This window comes from Centruroides vittatus, unplaced genomic scaffold, assembly GCF_030686945.1.
Source record: "Centruroides vittatus isolate TY-2023 unplaced genomic scaffold, ASM3068694v2 scaffold_324, whole genome shotgun sequence".
Lineage (NCBI taxonomy): Eukaryota > Metazoa > Arthropoda > Arachnida > Scorpiones > Buthidae > Centruroides > Centruroides vittatus.
The window spans coordinates 4,457,462-4,482,207 of NW_027122701.1; the positions used below are offsets into that span (position 1 = coordinate 4,457,462).

A 24,746-nucleotide genomic window follows, 5' to 3' on the forward strand; every position below is an offset into this window, starting at 1 on the left:
AGGTCAGTCAGGCAATATTATTTTAAAAGGTCACCAAAAATCAAATTATCATTATATCTATATGAAAAAAATCACATTTATTAATATCTTTAGTTTTAAATACGATATTTTTCAATACATTTTATTAGAAAAATTTATAAGAAAAAAAATAATATATATCAGAACTGACACATAAACTTGATAATTTGTAACATTTTGTGAAAATTAACATTGTCTAGTTACATAGTTCTTTGCTGGCACTGAGCCAGAAAGACGTAGAGTATTGTTTTGTACAATTCGATATAACACTTATGCATGTATGTTTATTCGTTGTGAAATTATCGCACATTATATCAAACATTTGTTTGAAATCAAAATTTTATACTGCTATAAACTAATATAATGAATTATTATACTTTATTCACTTCATATCGAATGAGATTATATCTGTTGTTAATAAATTTTACAAAAATCGATATTTACCAAAGTAATGATAAATAATATTTAACACATGATAGATGATTCAACATGATTTAGTAATCTTCTTCCAACTTTTCACAACTTTATTGACTCAATCTGCATAAAAGTTTTTTTGGTTTTGACTCAAATGTCAAAACTAAGGAAGAAAAATTTGATGTAACTTACAATCTTTTAAACTTTTGTAATGATCTGAATAAAAAAAAATCAAAAGGTCTTAAGTTGAATAAATAGGGTGAATGATCTAAAATTTCAATTATTTTATTTTTTTTCTTGCATTATCAAACTGATATGAAAGTAAGTGAGGTTTTTTTATGAAAAATAATTTCCTTCTGGTTGATCAGATGTGAGTATTTTTATTTGATATTTGTTTATTTGTTTTAATTACTGACACTAATCATTCAAATTTAAGTTTTTTAGGCTTTAAAAAGCTTGTAACAAATTATACTATTCATACCCCTACCATACACAAAACAGCATTTTTTTGGCCATCCTCACTCATTTTCATCATATATCTATTCATTTTTTTGCTACAAATCAATAAATGCTTTAAAAATAGTTTCTGTTTTTTGTTTTTTTGACAGTTTTATAGTGCATTGCATTTTCTTATTTGATACAGTTTATTTTTTCCACTGAATACATTTGGAACCTAAACTTTTTCTAACCATTTCAAGTCAATTAAGTGTTTCAGAAATGCAATAAATACAGTCAAACCTGTTTTTATGCGGGGGATAGGGACCGCATTAAAAAAAATCTCACGAAACTTCACGAATGGCTGTAAATAATAGCTTTCGCAACACAATTAAAAAATAATTTTTTTATGCGGTCAACAGGGACCGCATAAAAAAAGTCTCACATAGAAAATAACTCAAAACCGTACAAAATAGAATTTATTGACAACAGATGTCAGCACTTGACTGCATCGTCTGGTCTATCGTCTGTTTTACATATTTTTGTCCAGGTGGTGTTTTGTTGACTTAAAAAGTAAATTATTTCATTTTTCGCATATTCATGCAATAATATTACTATAATAAGTGCATTTATGCTATAATAAGTTTATTTAGCTATAATAAGTCAACGTAAGACATGACGAATCGCACGAGACTAGTCGCCAACTATACCGCACAAATTAAAAATTTGCATTAAAAAAATCGCACAAATAAAAATCGCACATAAAAAGAGTGCATAAAAACAGGTTTGACTGTATGTGTCATAAACATGTAAGTTTGCAAGTACTTATTTAACAAGTTTTTGCAATTTCTGTCTGTACTTTTTCTTTCTTGACAGTTTTTCAGTGCCCAATACATTATAAATCCATTAATTTAAAATTTCTTGACCAAAACTTATTGAACCACATTTGATACGTCTAAAATTTAATAGCATCTCTCTCATACAATTTAGAAATTTCTTTTACTATTTATATGGCAGTGATAACCTTCCAAAAATCACAAAGCATAATATGCCATGTATTTATCTTATCTGGTGATGTTCTTGATTTTATCTAAACAGAATATTAAAAAGAAATGTCAAAGTTTAATGATACTATGCTTTCACATTAGTAAATTGTGCATGCATGCATATGCATGAACTTTTTCCCCTGAAAACAAACATCCATTAAACTTTATGTTAAATAAGCAAACAATGCATTTTAAAAAACTTTGAAATTACTATTTTTATATATCATAAAAAGAAAATATATTTTATCCGGAATTGAGGGGGAGTCGTGGACAGTGTTGGTGACTTTTCATGCGAGGCTAGAAGTGATGTTTTATTGTAGTAGTGTGGAAAGTAATTGAATATGGTGTATCAGAAAGTTCACGAATACACAAATATTCTAAGAATAAGTTTAATAAGGTGTTTATTGCAAATGGCGGGGATAGAGTCTAACCCTGGGCCTTTGGCTAGATCTCCTCAGGAGATTGATCGTGCAGATATGCAAAGTAAGAGGCGTGGAAGACCCCGGAAAGGTAGTGCGAAAGAATTAGAGAGAGGAGATGAGTTATTGAATCTGATGCATGGTGAACAAGAACAAATTGTAGAAACCCCTTCTATAACTAAAAGTGGGATAGTGAGAGACTCAAACATTCAAGACTACTTTGTATTGGCAGCGGAAGAGGATGAATGTGAAACGGAAGAGACTCAATATACTTTAAAAGGAATATACGAGTTGATTCAGGAAAAGTTTATGCAGTTAAATTCAGATTTAAGTACAATAAAAGCAGAAGTAACCTCACTAAAGAAAGAGAATAGAGAATTGAGAGAGGAATTGGATAAAGCCTTCCAGAGAGTGACCGATCTCGACCAGATAGTTAAGTCTGGTAAACAACTGCAAGGTAAGCTGGAGTTTCAAATTGATTCTTTGAGAAACGAGAAGGTAAAGAACAATATTATAGTCCTGAACTTCCCGTTTAAGACAAATGATCTTATGGATGAAATTAATTATTATATTAAAAACGAACTAGGATTACCTGACTGTTTGCCTGATAGTTTGGTCAGTGTGTCAGGTGGGGATGATAAATCTATTGTGAAAATTATATTAAGTTCTATCTATGAGAGAAACTCGATTTTGCGAGAGTTTTGGAAAGAGGTCAAAATTATCAGGTACAGGAAAGGGAAAGTTTCTATTTATAGCAGATCTATGTAAGAGATCCAGGATCAGAAGGAAAAAATTAACTTTAATGATAAGTCAAGAAAAAGCAAAGGGACATAAAATAAAGGTTAGAGACGATTATTTCATAAAAGATGGTAATATCTTTACATATGATTTAAATTTGGAAGAAGTAATTCAGATTAAATATTTTTTATGAGTCGCCAGACTGTTGATATAGAGAGGCGTGAGCAGGAGAGGTTGGAATTTGATGTTAAAAAACTGACTAATATTAAGGAAAATTGTAATCTCCACCAGGAGAGTTCATTAAACTCGTTACCTCTAGACCAAGTCGAAGAAAATATTCAGGCTATCCAAAACAAAATAAGCATAAGCTTTTGGAATATTCAAGGTCTATTTAAAAAAATATATAAAGACCTTGTTATACAGTTTTTACAATCGCATGAAGTAATGGGTTTTACAGAGACTTGGATACCAGATATAAATAAGATAGGGAAGAGACCCCTAGAAGATAAGTTTTGGATTCTATATAGCAATGCTCAAAAGCCACAAAAATTTGGTCGGCCAGCTGGAGGTTTATTACTATTAATTAGGAAATCGTTTGGTCAACTAGTGCAAACATATACTACTTCCAGTTTTATATTCGCCTTGGTGGAATTAAACCAGAGTCTACAATTGTTGTGGGGAGAAGTGAGATTGGGTATTGTTCTAGTATATATATCCCCATCGTCAACTGCTCTAAGGCATATTGAAGAGATACAAGAAAAAATCAATCAATGGTTAATATATTCCGACCTTTGGGTGTTAGGTGGAGATTTCAATGGACATATAGGCGACAAACTGGATACGACATATAAAGGAAAAAGTTTGAGAATTGATAATACGAGGATATTGAAGGATAGAGTGTCGAACAATAATGGAGAAGTACTGTTAAATTTTACATGTGATAATAATTTCTTTATGCTAAATGGGAGATTTCTGGAGATATTCCAGCGGAATATACGTTTATAAGTCACACTGGCAAGTCAGTCATAGATTACATCATTTGTTCAGAGGAGTTGCTTAGTATGTGTATAAAGATGTCGATTCTTGACCTTGATCACTCAGATCATTTGCCAGTACAGTTGTTGTTGTCGGGAGATAGTTCAAGAACGGATTTCTACCAGAACAAACTACAGAAACATAAAGAGGCGGGATCATTAGGAAGTAGAAGGTTTGATAAACAGAAATTGTCAGAAGATTTGCCAAAAAAATTTGAGGAGATATTATTCCAAGAATCACTCCACAAACCAATTGATAATTATGAGAATCTAATTGCAATAATAGATGCGTGTCGTGTAAAGTATAGGCAGGGATGTGAACCACGGAGATTTAAACAGATCTGGTATGACAATAGATGTTACTACTACAAAATAAGGAAACAAAAGAGTTTAGCTCAGTTTAGGAAAACAAATCAAGAATCAGCCTGAAAGAAATATGTACAGAACAAAAGATGGTACAGGAATTTTGTGAAGGCAAAAAAGAAAAGATATTTATCCGAACTTAATGATAGACTGATAGAAGCTAAGGACTCAAAAGCATTCTGGGATATTATAAATGATTTTCGTCAACCCATTGGTTTTTTACAAGAGCCAAGTTGTGTATCGTTCACTAGTTGGCTCTAGTATTTTGAAGGGTTCTCAGCCGATTATCGTAACAAAATGGATAAAGTTTATGTGGAAGAATCTTATACTGAGGTAAAAACTAGTGAAGAAGTGTTTAGTGTCCAGGACTTACAAAGTTGCGTTGCAAAACTTAAAGTGAAATCAGCACCAGGTATAGATAATATTCCTAATAAATTAATAAAAAGTTTACCAGTATCTATACTTAGCTATCTTGCAAGACAATACAATGGCTTTTATATAATAGTAGTAGTTCCAGTTGACTGGAACAAAGTAATATTCTTCATGTTATACAAGAAAGGGAAAAGGTTAGTACCTGGCAACTATCGTCCCATAGCATTATTACCGACGTTTCGTAAGCTGTTTACATCAGTGCTGCTTTCCAGGTTTATTGCATGGATTGATAGAGAAAATCTTAGGAATCCAATGCAGTTTGCCTTTGTCAAAAAAGGTGGGACTCAGTTAGCTCTATTTGTGTTAATGGCTATTGTACAAATTCAGCTGTATAAGAAGAGACAGAAAGTTTTCGCCTTATTCCTAGATATAGAGAAGGCATATGATGCAGTAAATATTAAAGACCTTCAAAATAAAATGCATACTATCGAGCTGAGACTTTAATGGTAGAAATGATAGGATTGTTATTTGGAAACTATAAAGCGACTATTAGACAAGAAGATATGCAGTGGGCACCGTTTAGGATAGACCGTGGGCTGTTACAGGGTGACTCTTGGTCCCCCCACCTCTTTAATTTTTATACTTTTGATTTAAATAACAGTTTTGAAAGGGAAGAGGATGGATTCTTGATTGATGAAAATATAGTTCACTCCATTGTCTATGCAGATGATATTGTGATAATCACCCCCACTGCTGCTGCTCTACGGAGGAAAATTCAGCAAACAACGGTATATTTTAATAAATTAAAATTGAATACAGTAGAGACTCGTAAATCGGCACCCCGATAATCAGAATCGCCGGTAATCGGCACAATTTTCAGTCGGACTGTGTCGTGCTGAATCGAACGTTTTTGATACTAAATTTACTTCTAAAGTATAATTTTCATGTTTTTATATTCTTCAATATATTTATTTTGTTTGTACAAAATGCAGAAATAATTTTTAACAATACGATAGCCTCGATTATTATTATAAAAATTTTCGTTAGGCTTAAAATCGACGAAAATTCAACACAAAGCGACACGCAACGGAGAAAAATTTGAACATCGGACAGGTTAATATATTTTTTCGTACATAAACCGTAATCGGAACAAATCCCTAATCTGAACAACCCCAGTCCCCAATTGATTCCGATTTTCGGTTCACTACTGTATTAATCCAAAGAAATTGGCTATCATGGTGTTTAGAAATGGTTCTAGGATTTCAAAGAAGAACATGTCATTTTATATTAATAAAGAGGAATTAAAAATAGTCAATGAAATAAAGTTTTTAGGGGTAATCTTAACCCCTATGCTGTCCTTTGAAAAACAAGTCAAGGTGTCACTGGTCAAGGCAAATAAGTTGATAGGAAGTATATTAATGCTATTTTCAAAAATTAAATTAAAAAACACCCAAACTCAATTTAAATTGTTTAATTCAATAATTGTTAACGCAACAAGCTATGCAGCCCCAATTTGGTGTTTGCCAAAATATCAGAAGTTAGAGGCGATTCAAAATAAGTTCATACGGAGAGTATTTTTACTGGACTATAAAATCCCTGGAAGTATTCTAAGACTAGAGTTGAATAGATTCAGAATGACGTCAATGTTGGTTAAGAGATATGTAAAATTTTTAATGAAGGTGAGAGACAGTCGACAGCTGTTATTTAGTCTTTTGAACCAATTATATCGGAAATCATTACGAACAGAATCGAGAAAGAACTGGGTAAGTCAGCTGACTAGAGTAATTAATAATTTTGGATTTTTGATGGGCCCGTTTATACACCTTCCGGAGACTAGTGAAGAATTATGTAAACAGCTTACTAGAAATGTAATGGAGAATTCATTGATACTTGATGTGGAGGATATCTGGACACGAAAGCTGCCGAATTCATATAATACAATACTGGACTACCCTAATATCAATAATTATATGTTGCTTAATCTCCCCTTTGGTGTTAAGAGGTTCTTTGTCCAGCTTCGCCTTAATAATGATGTAATAACGATTGAAAACAAGATTTATATCTATTCTAAAATTGTATGTCCGAGGTGTCTAGAAAACTTCTCTAAATTTCATCTGGTCTGTGGATGCGAAAAAGCAATAGTCTAAGACAAAGTTTCGATTTAAATATTTTAAATGAGTGCTCCTCGGAAAAAGAAATGTATAATTTTTTCCATGTGGCTAAGTTAAAATCTATTTATAACTTGTATAATTTTGTTAAAAAATTTGTAACTATATAATTGCTTATTTAATGAATGTTGAACAAAACTCCCCTTGTAACAGGCAAAGGTCTATTACAAATAAAGATGAATTGATTGATTGATGAATATATTTTATCCTGGTTTAACAAATTCAATATCATAAAAAAGCAAATGGAAAATGTATGTTTTAATTGCATAAGTCCTAATCTGATCTAGAAATATGCAAGTTACAGACAAGAGACCAATTAAGTGTCTATGAAATAAAAATATTTGCAATTATACAGTAGTGTTCACTTATAACAAACTTGCAGCTATAATGAACCAATTTTAAAAGTATGAATAAACACCCATAAGAGCAATGTTATTTTATTTTGTTTTTTTTTTTGGCTACAACAAACCCATTTATAATGAACTTTTATATGTAATGAACAATATTTGGATTTTAAAAAATGGAAGATGTTGCTTTATAACAGATTATGAGTACAAAGAATACTCTCAAGTTATTACTAGAGTTTTTAAATAAAAACTTTTTCCTGTAACTTAATGGGAATGACATAAAAGGAGTAAACAAAATGTAAGGGGTCATGACCTAAAATGGGAAATGTTGCTTAATTTGGGTATTTTTGCTTTTAACTACTGTAACTAATTTCAATGCACACATTTATTTACTTAATTTCTCATCATTATTTAAATTTTTTACTCTCTCTGTACCAGTTTTCTTACTTCACTAAAGTATTTTCTGAGGTTCATCTACCGACCCATTAACAAAGAAATTTACACTGTCAAGGATTTTCATTTGTTAGTACTGTAATTTAAATTTTAAATGTTATTTCTGATCTGTTATTAACTGTTAAATAATTTTGTTCGATTTCTTGCCCATTTAACATTTGGAAATTGAAAGTTAGCTACTTAACTTCCAATAATTGGTCGAGTGGATTAGTGATATTTTATTTTTTTAAAAATTCCATTGTAGAGATTTACAACTTTTGTACTCATCTGTGTGATAGTGCCAGAATAAAAAAAAAAGTGATAAATTTAAAATATTAATATTTATCATAATATATGTTAGACAGTAATTCAAGATATACAGGTGATATTCAATTTTACTTAGTAATTCATGTGCTTTGCTAGAAATATAATACTAATATATTTAAACATTTATTTACTTAAATGAATCATTTTTGTATTTAATATTTCGTTTGGCCCATAAAAAAATTTTTTTTTTCAATTCAGCCCAGGGCAAAAACTGTTGGCCACACCTGGGATAATCGATGCTCTATTGTACTATTCTGCTATCAGCAAATCTTGTGGGAACAAAAAAGAGAAAATTGTTAGTAATCACTAAATCAAAAAATCCAAGATGTTTCAAAAATCAACAACTACCAGTAAACTATAAATCTAACTGAAGAGCTTGGATGATCTCTGACATTTTCTGTGGTAAACTGCAAGAATGGGATGAAAAACTGAGAAAAAAAGAAACAAAAAATTTTATTGTTGATTAATAACTGTCCAGAGCAATTTACATTGCATTACACTGGTGTTCATGCTGCCCAATACAAGTTCAAAACTACAACCTTTAGATCAAGGAGTTATATTATACACAACTTAAAGAGCAGTTATCAGTGAATTCTCCTTTCAAAAATGGTAACTTCTATAGGTAATAGCAAAGAATCATATTCTATAAATTTTCTTGTTGCAATAAACTTTGTCCATATTACATAGCAAAATGTATCAAGGCAAACAATAGTAAATTGTTTTCAACACACTGGCTTTCTACAAACTAATAGAGAAGAGTTTGATTCAGATGACAACATTTTGATCAACAAACTTTTAAAAAGTAAACTTACAAATGATGAAACAAAAAGTGTTCAAGATGTGCTACCTCTGCAGTTACTGGATGCATTTTCTGACTACCATTTTGAAGAATATGTCAGGGTTGATGACTGTTACCAATAGGGAACTTTTGACCAATGATATAGCTTCAGTGTCTTCCAAAAGTAATGAAATTAGTAAGGATGAAGATGTCGATACAACATATGCAGATAGTGTCGACATTCTGATAATGCCAATTTCTGAAGTTCTGCAAAACACTATTGTTATTTGAGAGTTGTTACAAATGCATACTCCACAAAATATTTTAAACAGTTTTTCTCAGATGGAACTGTATATTACAGAATTGTATGCGACTAGCAAAGATTGACAAACAAAAATAATAGAGTTTTTTTAAGTAACCATGTGCATTTATTGATGTTTTAATGGACAACTTCCTATGTAATAATTTGTTACATTTTATCTTTGAGACATTAAACTTTAGATTTTCAAAATTACACTATGTTTTATTTCTTATCCAATATAATGAGCATTGGTTATAACAAACCAGTTCTGACAATCTGTACAGGTTCATTATAAGCAGATACTACTGTATATAGAAATCAGAAATCTTTATTCATTGAAGATGAATATTTATAATCTATGCATACATACATGCTGCAATTTATATAAATAAAAATAATTTCAGGCCATAATAATTTATCATAATATCTTCTCACAAACTACATACATCACTCAAAAATAATTCATTTTGTTTTTAAAAAAATTATCAAAAAATATATATAATAGAATAGAACATACTTGTAAACAGGCATGATGCAAAGCAGTATTTCCTTTATCATCCTGAATTAATGCATTGCTATTATGTTCCAATAACAATTCTATAAATAACAATAATATTTATATTTAATTATTTTTTTATATTTCTAAAATATCCACTTACTTCTAAGCTTACCAAACTCAATTCTCACCTATTGTTTTACAATGGCCATTTATAGAAGCCATCATCAATGGAGTTCTACCAAAATTGTCTTTAGAATCAACAATTGCTCCTCTTTTCAGTAATATTTGAAGACATAATAAACTGTCATTATACGCAGCAACATGAAGAGATGTTCTATATAAAATCAAGTTAAATAACTATTACAAATGAATTTAATTCAATACAATACAATTCTTTTGAATTTATGAATCACTTTAAATTTTCAGATATTGTTTTACATTCATTCATCTAAATGCAGTTAGCACTTTCAAATTTAAATTTGAAAAAATAAATTTTAAAACTATATAAAAGAAATATATGAATGAACATGAGCATTTTTTATATTATAATAAACTTATATTTATCAAAACACAGGAAATGCATTCCTAAAAAAATATCAGAAAGCACATCTGCTTTCAACAAAATGCTATTCTAAATTAATTTTTTCTAAACATTTAATTACATCCATCTTTTTTTCCATTTTACTCTCTCTCCTCTGGGCACTAAGAGGGCATTTTTTCATGCTCATACTGAAGTGGCTAGGGGTGAGACACAGGGCCTGACATATCTGGGACAGACCACACATGAAAAATTCCTGGGTCCTTTGCTCACCCAGGTTTAATCCCAGATATCCAGAACAGTAGACTGACACTTTGACCATCCAGCTGGCAATCATTGATGTTAAATGTTGAAAAGTATATATCGAAAAAATATTATTCTATACATATGGTGTTAGATATCACTATCTGTATGTTGTTGTTATTGTTATTGTTATTATTATTATTATTATTATAGAACAGGGGTGGCCAAAATGTGGTGCATGCGCCAAATGTGGCGCATTGGACGATTTCAAGTGGCGCTTCAGTCAGTTCTGAGCAACATTGCCAGATTTGGCTTCTTTGTGATTAAGAATATTACATAGAAAAATTAATTTTTTATAGTCTGTCTTGGCAAGTTCATTTGTTGCACAATTTGTTGCAATCTACTTTGCACATAAAATGAGTGTTCTCCACATAGTAAATTACAGTGTATGCATGTATTTTGAGTCTTGCGATCTTTATTTCCGATCAGTTTACAGACGTGTAAATGGCCGAAAACATTTATTGTGATTAAAGTTGTGATTAAAGAACAGACAAATCCAAGTTCCAAGCTGATCTCGCTCTCAGTGCCAACAATTGTAGTCCAGAGTAATCTTCACCAAACGAGACTCTGGTAGCTATAGCACCATCATGAAGCGATCACCCTCTCGTACAGGAGATCATTGCTAACTATTGTAAATTGGTGCTTCAATAAACTGGCATAAATTAATTAATTTAATTGTGTGATTAAGTTATTCCTTTTTCTCCCCTAAGCAAAGCAGATTTATTCTTATCTCTATTTATCAACCCTAACAATGAACGTAAGACGGTATAAAAAGTGTTTGAGTTATATGGCGCATCTGAACTCGTCTGTCAAAAAATTGGCGCATGGTATGCAAAAGGTTGGCCACCCCTGTTATAGAATATCTATTTAGAAAATATTTGATCTGTAAAAATGTAAGAACTTATCAATATTTACAAGCAAGAAACAATCTTCCTGCTTGTAATTATAAGCAATTACAGAAATTTTGAAAGGCTGAAAGAAATATTAAAGGTAGAAAAACCAAACATAATAGTTGTAAATGATTCTAAAAAATTTTATATATTGGGAATATCATTTATATTGCAAGAACAAACAGAAACCATTCATACTTCATCTTTTAGGGGTCCTGAGATTTATTCATGATTAAATGCTTTTTGAAATATTTCATTTAATTTTCAGAATACGACTAATACAATTCAAATAAAAATAACTTTTCTTTATTTGAATTGTACTGTTGAATGAAAAGTCAGCTATCTGGACTGAATGCTGCAGATAGAGTTCATTTTGCAATGGTTCAAGCACCAACCATAGGAACTTTACCTATAAGGCATCTTTGATCTTGTCAAGCAGTGGGATAAGTGCATTAATGCCCATGATAAAATTTTTAGTTTTGTGCATTGGTTACTGATTTATTGTTTGTAAACAAAAACATTTTGAATTCTCCTAATATTTCTAATCTATGAATGCAAAATAAGAAATTAGATGCAAAAACATATTTAATTTAACAATCATTATTTAAATTCTTATTTTTTTTTAATTTTTATTCTGAAATAGAATTTAAAAGTTTATTTTAAAAATTTATTCATATTTGCAAGTTCTTTGAAAGTACAGTACCTCTTGACTATACTATTAATTACTATTCACTCTATAATAGTTAATCAAACAAATATATCATGAACTTTTTAATAATACAATTACATAAAATATTTCAAGTTTAATTTACAAACTGACAGTTAAAATTTCAGATTAATCTCTTCAAAATTCAAGAAACATTTTATCTGAATTTATCAAATAAATAATTGACTGTTCTTCTGTAAAGTGTGAAGTTTAAAACATGCATAAGTTTAATAATAATATAATGAAAACAAAACATTTTATTTCTAATTTCTACATAAGCAAACAAAACAAAATAAGTAAAACACTTTGGCAACTGTACATTATATCACTGGTGTCCAAACTACAGTCCACAGCACACATTAATCCAGCCCACAAACATATTTGATACATCACTTATAAATGATAGAAATAAGCCTACTTTTTGTTTATACAGACAAAATATTTGTGGCCTGCCTACTTATGACTTATGAACAATTTGTTTTGCCAGTGATTTATTCAAAAATGACTCGTCCTTTAAAAATTTCAAGATTCTTTTCAAATATTTTTTACAACAGTAAATGATTATCAACAAATTCCTTTTAAAATGTAATTTAAAAAAAAATATTCTAATCATTAAATTTAACATTAATTTGGCACAGTTTTTAGTTATTGATATAATTAGCTAAACAAATCTTATTATTATTGTTAGTAAACTGATTAGATAAAGTTAATAAAACAATTTAAATTTCTCTTACCTTCCTTTATTATCTTTTAAATGAATGATATCATTACCAAAATACTGCAATAATAATTCAGTACAAGTTTCACTTCCTTGAAATCTAGAAATTAAATACATATTATAAATATAGCATGTAAGAACAACTTCATATTTAAGGAAAGTTTTTTAAAGTTTATTTCATTAGTTAAACATTATGTCATTGCTTTGTGAATAAACCAATAATTATCATTAAAATAAACATTAGAATGGCAGAAAATAATGATTTGAAAGAGCTAGACATAAAGTGAAAAAATAGACAAAACATATATATGCTTATACTGGGTTGTTCAGAAAGTTTGTAGAGAAATTTAACAAAAATTCAAATCAATATGTTTGTACAGAATTAATGTTTTATTAAATAATATACACACCATTTGTTTCAACTGTCATCTATTGGACCAACTATAGTATTCATTTTCACCTGAAGATGGTAACTGTATGTTACTGAAAGTGCCCATGAACATCTTTATATTTTAACAATTCCCCATGGTAATGCCACAACATTAAGTGTAGTTTATGATAATTATAAAGTCAGTGTGAAGTGATAACCAGTTTTATTATGGAAAACCATAAAAAAACATCTATTGGATAGCTTCCTGATGCCTTTTTCAAAAACTTTTTTTGTCTTATCTTGACAACAATTCTTCAAAGTGGTTTTTGACTGCCTCTAGTGTACTTAATATTTTTTCATTAAAGAAGTTTTGTAAAGACAAACAAATCAGTGGTCTGCAACCTTCTGAGCTCAAGGACCACTAAACTCACAATTTTAAATCCTGCGGACCACTATCATGAATTTTTTTTAATGATACAAAATCTCTAGAATAATGATCATAAAAGTTCAATTTTACTATATTGAACTCACTTGTTTAATTATAACAAATTAATGCAAGCCTAAAGTTCAATGCTGCTTGTTTGAAATAAGTTTATGGATTCTTAGCACTTTACCATGAAGGATGACAATCACACTCACAATATTGTTTATTGTTCATTATTAATTGATAGCAGTCACTTCATATTTGGTTTTAGATTCGAATAAAAAATCCCCAATGAATGAAAAAAAACAACTAAGCATTTTGCATTTCTTTTGTAGTACTTCGCATAACCTTCAGTTGATAAATGTCCAAATTCCTCCACAGACCACCCAAATTTTCTCACAAACCATCGGCTGCCGATTGCTGAAACAAATGATAGCCAGATGGTGTTATGTCCAGTGAATAGGTAGATAGGGTAATACCTCCCATTCAAGCTCAAGTAACTTTTGCTGGCTCCTCACTGACACATGCAGTCTAGCATTGTTCTGTTGAAAAATGACACCTTTCTGATTGATCAAGTCTCAACATGTTTGTTTAATTGCTTCATTTAATCAACCTAATTGGGAGCAACATTTATCTGAATTAAGTGTTTCATTATTTGCCAGAAATTCATAATAACAATCTCCTTCCAATCTCACCAAATACACAGCATAACTTTCTTTGAATGTAATCTGGCTTTTGGAGTGGATAGTTGGCTGCTCATCTCATTTCCCCCAAAATCTTTTTCATTTTACATTTTTGTATAGAATCCACTTTTCATCTGTAATTATCCACTTGAAAACCAGTTCATTTTCATTTCATTTTAAGAGCAAATCATATACTGATACACTCCAAATGTTTTTCTCTTAAGTCAAGCAGTACCCAAGCATCATGGCAACTGATGTTACAAAGACATTTCAAATGTTTACATACAATACTGCTGGATTTTTAAGATTTTTGGGAATCTCTTGAGTACCATAACATAGATTATCATCAACTAATTTCTTTATCTGATCATTTGCATTGTCCACAGATGAATAACCAGCTTTGAAATGAGAAAACCACTTACATACTGTTCTTACACCAACAGCATAATCTCCATAAACAGCACATATCCTTTTTTGGAGGGTTTGTGCAGCATTTTTACCCTTGCAATGGTAGAAAACTATTAAATGTCAGAAATGCACTTTATTGTTCTCCATCTTTTAACTACTATTAAACAAACACAACTTGACCAATTTCGGTACTTTTTCTTTCAAATAATGCTTAAAAATAACATTTACACAAGGGTACAAGAAAAATAAACACAAAAAATCAAACAATAACACTACTTGTCAAAAATGCTACAAACTTTCCAAACAATCCAATATATATTAGGATGTCCTTATTTTCTAGTTTTGAAAAGTTGGAATGGATTCAAAATACGTTCAATCTATTATGAAAAATAATAATTTTGGTATAATTTGGTTAGCTTTGAATAATATTTAGTTGTTACCATGATCTAAAAAATCACAATATGTCACAATGCTAAGCATAAAACCACTCACCATTGAAATAGAAATCTGATGTAAATAACTATAGCTATAGGATCTCCTATCATGTCTAGGGATTGCAATCCAGCTGGATTTTTGCTGGACCAACATCATTCCAGCTGGATCCAGCGCAGATGTATTTTCGGTGCAATAAAGTGTTATCTATCTATCTATCCAGAAATTTATGGTTTTTTTAAAGAAATAAAACATTTTTTAAAATACTTAAGAAACTTTTATTATTTAGACTGGTCACTATAAATCAGTAAAACTTCTTACACATTAAGGTAGTAAACTTAACTTTGGTTCGGTTTAACATTTGAGATAGAGATAATTAACTTTAAATGTTTAGTTAGATTATAATGTAATCTTTAAGTTAAATAATAGCAAAGGTAATTCTACTAATTAATTTATATTAATATATTATAATAATGTAAGGACGGATAATCAGTGGCTAAGTGGCTATCAGTCTTACCAGTTTTCTTATATAGGCTCTACATATCAGTCTGTAGTTATTTATAACTAATTTAATTATTCGTGTTAGTAAAGTAGTCAGTAAGTAATCAGTAGTAGTCTAGTAGTTAGTTATTATCATCACAATCATCAATCACATACATTCATATCATCATATATCTAAGGTACTGATACTCATTAATTTAATGAACTATTTAACCAACTAGGTAGTCTCAGTTTCTCACTAATTTTCACAATAAAATTGCCTTGCCTAGCCCACTAACCACTTATAGAATAAAAGTTAAAAACTCTAACTTAATAGAATTAGAGTAGAAGTTATAAAATATTAGTCTTGTCTTGAATAAAATATTTTAAAGGATTAAATAAAATTAAATCAATCACTTCTGTTATTTTTTTGACTTTTCTGGAAGTAGGATCTCAAGAAACAAATGATATTGATGGTTTTGTCTCCCAACCTATTTCTTAATGAACTGTATATATGTCCCGCTGCGGAGAAGGCCCTTTCTGCCTCTACGTTAGTTTGTTTCAGGGTCATCAAATAATCTTAAATCGTTCCGTCACGTGATTCATTCACGTCACAACTGACCATAAATTAGAATTATGCACCAGGACTAGGAGAGGAGTTACTTATTTTATTTAGCGCAAAGACACTTTATTTAGCGAGAGCGAAAAGTCAACTGGCAATTACATCAGCAGAGGCAAAAAGGCGGACAGTGCGGTGTAGAGAGGGGGTGTAGCACGTGCCGCATTGAACGACAACGTCGCTCTCGCCGCTGAGAGATAGTGCACGTAGCAAAGCGGCAACGCCGACAACGTAGACTTTTGTACCGTTATTTAGAAAGTTAACTGAGTATTTGCGGATCCAGCAGGCCGAAGAATGCGCTGGATCCAGCTGGATTGCTGGATGAGGGATCCAGCAATTGCAATCCCTAATCATGTCTCCACCTTGTTGTGGTAGGAGTATTTGTGCTGCAATGTCTCAGTGGATTTTCTCATCTGAGTGCTGTGTTTGGGTTCAACTAAGAAGGACATCCACCAATTCCAAGGTAGGAGATGATGTGCAAAGGATTGGAAGGTACTTGGATGATTTAATGGATACTACAAATAATCCCTTTGGGGCACCAGATGACACCCCATTGTACTCAGCTTTTCATCTGCATTGGAAATTCTGTAGACCTTGACTGTATATTTCTCTTGTGTTCAAATGCACATGGTTTTTGTATCTAAAAATGTATGAGGTGTCTGTTGGAGGTCTTCCAATAGGATAAGTGGCTGCTTTTGGGGTTAGTAGTAAGTCTGCTGCTACTAGCTCAAAAGGAACTCCATCATAACATGTTGTGCTCTCACTAATATGGTGTTTGAGCTGCTGTGTAATGTAGAGGGTATTGCTCTAATTGAGCAGAGCTCTTCATATGTCAAAGTCTGTGATTGAAGTTCAAAGCAACCACACAACCATTAAACATGATTTTCTTCAAATATGTACAACTATGCAAGAACAATGTCTTGACAATGCCCAAATTTTGAAATTTGACCTATGGGCTGAAATATTCTAGACCAAATTTCTCCATGTAAAGTCTATGGGCAAGTTGCCAGTTGTAAGCATGTCGCATGCTACATGTCAATGAAGATTATGATTGCTGTCAATTTACATTAATCCCTATGACAAGATTTTACTTTGATCTTTACAATGGAAATTTAATATGCACAATGTCATGATGATATTAACTTTTAACCAGTCACTGGAGTTCTTACGCTACTGGCTGCACATATGGGTGTTTCAAATGTTTCTTGCTGTTTTTGTTGACTGTGACAGTGGACATGCACATCTCCCATACCTGAAGGTTTTAAAATGCTATAGACAGAATGTTAGAAACATATAACCACATTCCTGTTTTTGTTAAGCTGAAACAGGGAAATCTAGGCCACAGAGCTTTTTTCCCCTAGAAAATACCTAGTACTAACTTGCCTCCCAAAGATCAGAAGTCCTGGGTCTTCAGAGATCAAGTTAAAAGGGCTTGTCTAACTTAGGTGGCATTCTTTATTACCACTCATCTGACAAGGATCCATGTACTTGCATTTTTGTTAGTAAATGGATTTGAGTATTCCCTAATTCAGATCTCTGGATGAGAAACCTAGTTGTTGTACACAAAATGGTTGATGTTAACATTGTTAGGCAAAAGATTTGTCTCCTTTGCCCATCTTCCTTACGATTCTACTGAATCTCCCCCTTCTGGAAAGATCAAATCTGTGATAGGGTTTTCTACCACTTATCACCTTCCTCTTCTAATTGATTGAGATGTAAATATACACAAGACTATTTGGAGATGCAGAAATAACAATCCCTGAGGAAATAATCTTTTTAAGTTTTTGGTGGTACAGACCTGGCAATCTTAAATCAAGGTAACAAACCCACTTATGTAACTTCCAGACATACGGAAATTCCGGACTCATCCTAGCTTCCTCTCATTTAGGTGGCAGAATGATTAGTGATCCTTCTTTATCTGATCAAAGACACATTACTTTCACCATTAACTCGGTTTCTAGTAGGCTTACCAGATGTCCCGCTTTGACCAAGACTGTCCCGGTTTGATGATGTGATACCTGCGTTCCAGCCAGTTTGTCATTTTGTCTCAGTTATTTGATAAAACTTTAAAAGTGTCAAATATACAAGAAGTAAAAATAGTGTTGCCTTGGGTAAAATGGCAATTTGGCAACTAAAATGTCTCCTTAGTTACACTCACTATTGCCAATCTAAATATTTTGTATCTAGATCTAAGTACTTTTAATGTTGTATAGATGTTCACCCCAAAATTTATAGCCTGTGGCCTAATGAATTCAGACATTTTATTTTTTCATCCAGATATTTTTTTCACAGAATTTATAATAGCATGTAGCCTATGAGATCCAGATATTTTTATTTCATATTTTAGATATTTTGTTTCAATTAGAGTTGGCAACACTGAAACTTGTCATTGTTGCATGTCCTATCTTAGTTGAGTTCAAATTGCTAGTTAGCATTTGCAATTATTTTGTACTGTACATTAACATAATTTAATTTCCAAAATGCCAAAAAAATCTTTTTTTAATTCATCAGTAAACACAGTTCTGTTTTGAAAAAAAAATTGTGATCATATTGACAAAGTGAAATGTGCTCTTCCAAATTTTCAGTAACTCATAGTAGGCATTTGGACATTAAAAATCACTTGAAATGTGTAAAACATAAGGTATGCCTAGTAGAAGCAAAAGGAACTCCCACAAATATATTGTCATATTTTAATGGTACTGATTTAAAAGACAAAGAATTTTTAAAGAAAGTTCACATTAGTGATAAATATTAATAAGTTCTGAATAATAAGGTGTATTCAGTTGAGTTATTAAAAACTGCTTTTAACTCATTTTTTGTTAACAACAACTTTAACCTTTTCAATCATAGGTGTACTTATCCTAGTAGGTTTTATTTTCTGTTCTGACTATTTCTTCTTCAAAATTCTCCTGGTGTGAGAAAAAAATATTATGGTAAGCCTATTTCTAGCCAAGTTAAGGGTGAAAGTAATCATTAAGGCAACCCACAATCTTCTTTAAAAAATAAAAATTCTGTTATATTATGCTTTATGACAGAAATTTTCTGCTTTATTCTGCATAATTTATTCTTTTTAAATTACATTTGCATTCAGCATACAAATTTTCTTTGCATTTTTATTGATTTACCTGATTCTCAATACTACTTTTACTGTATATCTTTGTCTGAATCCTGTAGATCAGCTAAGTTGAACATGAGGTAAATATGAATGTCCAAATTTTCCTTCATAAATGACAATCTCTTCAGTATAAGATGGTTTAGGGTAGGAAAACTCCTCTCCACATCTGTACTGCTAGCAGGAACTGACAGGACTTTTAATGCCAGCTGACACAAAATGAGCATTTCCCTGGTAGAGTGCTTCCAGAAATTTATTATATCATTACACACTGCTCTGTTTTCATTGTCGAGCAAATCATTATAGTATGCTAGCTCTTCCTTTGGTATGTCTTTTTTGGAGAATCTGCAAAATTGAGAAATTATACTGTCCATTGCTTGGTTATGATTTGGATCTAGGACTTTGAGCTCTTTCCAGAACTGCCATGCTGGATGTCTATCATCTAGATAAAGTTGAAGCTTCAAATCCATATTGAATGGTACCAACAGTTCCCGAATGTCTCCAAGAATTTGCCAAATATCACTTCCTACAATACTGGATTTGGATCCAGACTGTGACTCCAGTTTCTTGATCAAGTTGCATAAAGCTTCAGTTTGGCTTGCAACTGCATGTAGCTGTTCTTCAAGTCCAAACTGATCAAGTAACTTGTCAAGCTCTTGCAATGAAGCTTCTCCATAGTCTGATTTTCTCTTTTCTCTAATCTATGTTACTACAGCATCCCACTCATTATGATAGTACGAAACTCCTTCTAGCCACATCAAGTAATAATTGATACGGTGGTGGTGCCAAAGAGTGGTTCTTGGCAGATAGAGTTATCTGCAATGAATGCCTTCTGTTTGCCACCAGTAACTTACATAGTACATTCAGAATGCTGTTCTTAGTATGCATTTCCTCAGTGACTAAATGTGTAACATGTGCCCAGCATGTCATGTGGAACAATCTCGTGCACACTGGCATGAGTTTCAAAGCAGTAGCATTCATATATGAAGTGTTATCTGTCAAAAGTCCAACAAAATTGTCTAATTCAACATTCAAAAGTTTAAGAAATGCAAACACTTCTTTGACAATGATATCACAGTTGCACTTCTCTACAATCTGTGATTGCACTAGATGGGATGGTTTGTAGGTTCCAAGGCAGACAACCAATGTATTTACAACTTTCCTGTTTTTTTTCACGTCAACTGACTCATCTAATATCAGCAGAATGTTGGCACCTAGACACATTTGTGCAGTAGTGTCTAAATCTTTGTTTTCAACATTGGGGAGAATCCTGAACAAGATACTTACACTAGGTAAGATTTCACTTTGTCCACTTTTGGAACCCTTTGTAACAGAAAATGTGCAAAGGTATTCCCACAGAACAGAATACAGAAACAATGTCTTGCCATCTTGAAGGTTGCTACTTCTGGAAGCAATAAATGGCAAGGTTCTTTGCTTGCTGCTACTATTCTTCCTTCACAATGTTTTGCACTTGCAATATGTGAACTCAGAGATTTGGTATTTTATCAACCAAGTGTTTTTGACGTACTTGGTCTTAACTCGAAATTCATAGAATTGGATCTCAAACTCAGGACCCAATGTGAACTATAAGGGTGGATCAAATGAAAACAGAACAGTAGCCATTATTTATTTTCAAATGTAATCACCAAAATTACACAAGCACTTGTCCCACTGTTGCACCAAGCAGTGAATACCTCATTCATAGAAAGAGTTTGGCTGAGATTGAAACCAGTTTCGAACAGTGTCCATAACTTTGCTGTCCAATTGAAAACGTCGACCCTACAATGCTTTTTTTAGCAGACCAAAGATGTGAAAGTCACATGGTAAAAGGTCGGGGCTGTATGTTGGGTGTTCCAACACACTCCACCAAACCTTCGCAAGCATGCTCAGTGTGTGAGTGGCCATATGTGGCCGCGCATTGTCATTGAGCAAAAGCTCTCCAGAGGACAACATTCCTGGCTGCTTGGCTTTGATTGCTGCACGCAAACGTTCCAGGGTACCACACTGCCCTTCTTTAGTCACAAACATGACACAGACTGATTGCCTGCCGGACGACATTCCTGGCCGACCGCCAACGCATATGTGGTTGCACGTGCTTACCAAGAGTGAATCTATTCCTCAATAGGGTTTCTCCTCTTTCACCTCCCGCTCTACATCTGCACACAGTTTTGTTACACTCACATACACCGAATTATGACCACTGTTCTGTTTTCATTTGATCCACTCATATACATTGCCATGGAAAGGTACTTGAGGTCATCAAATATATTAATGATTCAGCAGAATGTAGTGTTGCCCTAATCAAGGAATATAATCAATTGCACCTCCAGAATGAACAAAACCAATTTCTTATTCTGGTTGTCAGTGATCACTGGAAGAGATGTCCAGACTTTAGGAAGAGAACATTTGCCAATCAATTAATATTCTGCTGTGTGAGTATTATGTTCATCTTATGACACTGTAGTATGGAAATTACAACCCATAATATTTTACATGCTTAGTAATATATTCCTTTGTATTTTGCTTAAAATAAAGAAATTGTGACAGGGTAATAATATAAGTGTAATTTCTGTTTTAGAAGGATGCAGGATAAAAATCAAAAATCCAAAGACTCACTTCAATCTTTATTTAATGTTTTGAACTTTTGTAGCAACCTCTAAATTTTGGGAATATTACTTTTTCAATATCACTACTACTTAGGAAGATGCTTCTACACAAACTACAACTTTTGTTTTTAGCCCTTATAATAAGAACCATCCTAAATTATATATTAGGATGGTCTGATATATATGAGAGATATGATATTACATGAGAAATTTTAAAAACACTATTCCTTTAAGATGTACAGTACATGTAGTGTTTTTAAATTCTCTCATATTATGTTTATATGACAAAAGTTAACCAGGGTAAGATTTATCCCAATTAAGTAACCAGGAGTAACTAGAACACAGGTTAAGATGGTGTTCAAGAATGCAACCTGATTTAGGTTAACATGATTTTTTATGCATTTTGTCTCATTTTCTGTTAAAGTATAATTATTTAAAAGAAGTGTTTATGAGTATAAAGGCATCAGCATACTGCAAGATGTTGGCTCTTTTGTAAGGACACTGGAATTGTGTCACCACATGATTTGTCAAAGTTGCATTTTTAATTTGCATCTTGTTCTTATATGCTTGGAAAATTTAGATATTGCTGTAAAACTTCTACACAATTTAACATATGGAATTTTTTATTGTAATCATTGCAATAAAACTAAAGCATGCATATTATTGTGCAATGCTGGAAAGATCTATTTTGCATCTTGATGGATGAAGTGAACACCTCACATAATTAAAACATATACTTATTACATGAAGAGAAACAAAGTATAAATTCACTTTTATTTAATTACAGCAGAGTCCTGCAAATTTCATTTAATGTGGACCAAGAAAATGACAAGTTACAGAAAATGATGAGTTTTATAGATAGTGATGATGATAATCTAAATATTAGAATTTTTGTAAGGTATTATATATGCAAATTCATATACATATTAACTATGCATTAGTAGTGACTATTCTTATTTGCCATTAAATTTTAATTTAAAAGAACATTGGCTTTTCAATGGCTATTTTTAAGTTAGTGACATTTGCATAGTAGTGTTTTGTAGTGGCAACTTGAAAAAAGGATTATATTTTTTGTTAACATGTGGAATTGGTGTTATTATCAAGAAGTTGCCAGTGAATAATGATAACTTATTTGAACCTAGTGTTATGTTATAGAGATAAAAATTAGATTACGTGTATTTCTTGTTTTTGGACAATACGGTGAGTTTTATGGAATGCTGAGTTCTCAAGAGTCAAGTTACAGGAGCTATTGTATTTGTGTTTTGAGCATAATGAGTTTTTTGAAAAACTGATATTGAACTGAACTATTTCAACAGTGTTATTTCCAACTAAAAAAAACAGCATTCAAATATTTCAGTTCAAGTATAATTATTTACAAATAAAACAAAAATATATTGAAAAAAAATAAATAAATAATAATAATAGTAATAATACACTCAAACCTATTTTTATGCAGTCTATTTTTGCGCGATTTTTTATTTGTGCGATTTGTTTTGTGTGATTTTTTGTGTGTGATATATGAATTTCAATCAAATTGGTACACTGCACAAAAATAATTGCACAAAACACATTGCACGTATAAAAAATCACATAAAAAAAGACCGCACAAAAACAGGTTTGAGTGTAATAATGACAATGATATTGTAAAATGTCTATTGCAAGAATCAGGTATGGCAAATACTGGAAAGGAGAACTAAACTAATAAAACAGCACTAGTTTATAAAATTTTAAATAGTAATGTAAACTAGTAAAGGAATTATCTAGTAAAATACATCATCAATAATTGTTGATAACCAATGTTTTTAATTGATTAAATACATTGGTATAAAAACAAATATATTTCGAAGTGATAAAATAGCAAACGAAATACAATTCAATTAAAAAAAAGTAATATCAAACATATTTCAAAATATAACACATTAGAAAATCCACTGAAATATCCCTCTTTTTATTTTTGATGATTAAACAGATACAGTATTCTGTCATATGTCATTTAAGAAATGTGTATCAGCATCAATAAATACACTGTTATATATCTTATATTATATAAAATTCGAATAATGTTTACTTTACACAGTCTTATCTATGTATTCTGTATACATCTGTAAAATATATATATGCATCAATCAGAATCAACACTAAACCATACATCAAGGATCTAACTTTTTCTATCTTCTCTCCATCTTCAATGATTTTGCAAACTATTGTATTTTCAAAACCAAACAAGTCACTAAATCATTTTATATTCTATTTCTCATTTACATATTTCATATTTTAAACAATTTTTAAAATAATGACATTTTATCTCCACAAAAGCAGAAATTTTCATTAAGACAGATTATCATTTTTAAAAAATTAATAAATTGTAACTCAGTTATTTAATACACTAAAGAGTATTCCTAATTTTTGTTTTCATATTACTTCACACATCATTTGGCTACTACATATATTACTCTTTTGAGAAACAATTTAAACATTAATTTGTACAAATTTTGGTTGAGAGAAATTGGAGATTAGTATTTCTCAAAAATATTTTTCTCACATAGTAAAATAAACAATCTTTTTTCAAAGAAGTTGGAAAATATCACATTAACTTGTTAAAAATTATAGATGAGTGATGGAATATGTTTATTATAATTATATCCAAGTTTAAAAAACTCCTGACTATTGACAAATGCTTAATATTGCATTTTCAGTAGTATAATCTGTACATTGTTATTAATGTTTAATGTTTCTTTACTTTTGCATAATGTACTGTATGTAGTA

At 31.2% G+C, this 24,746-nt stretch overlaps 1 protein-coding gene across 2 annotated transcripts in view; it reads right to left on the bottom strand.

The window, feature by feature from the left end:
- Positions 1-24,746, bottom strand: part of LOC136988160 (serine/threonine-protein phosphatase 6 regulatory ankyrin repeat subunit A-like) — a 126,030-nt gene that overhangs the window by 17,358 nt on the left and 83,926 nt on the right. For both annotated transcript variants that reach the window (XM_067285982.1, XM_067285981.1), the window contains exons 19-21: positions 12,863-12,946; positions 9,880-10,025; positions 9,710-9,789 (exon numbers count right to left, since the gene is read on the bottom strand). In XM_067285982.1, coding sequence (XP_067142083.1) covers positions 9,710-9,789; positions 9,880-10,025; positions 12,863-12,946 — 310 coding nt within the window. The remainder of the gene's footprint in view (positions 1-9,709; positions 9,790-9,879; positions 10,026-12,862; positions 12,947-24,746) is intronic.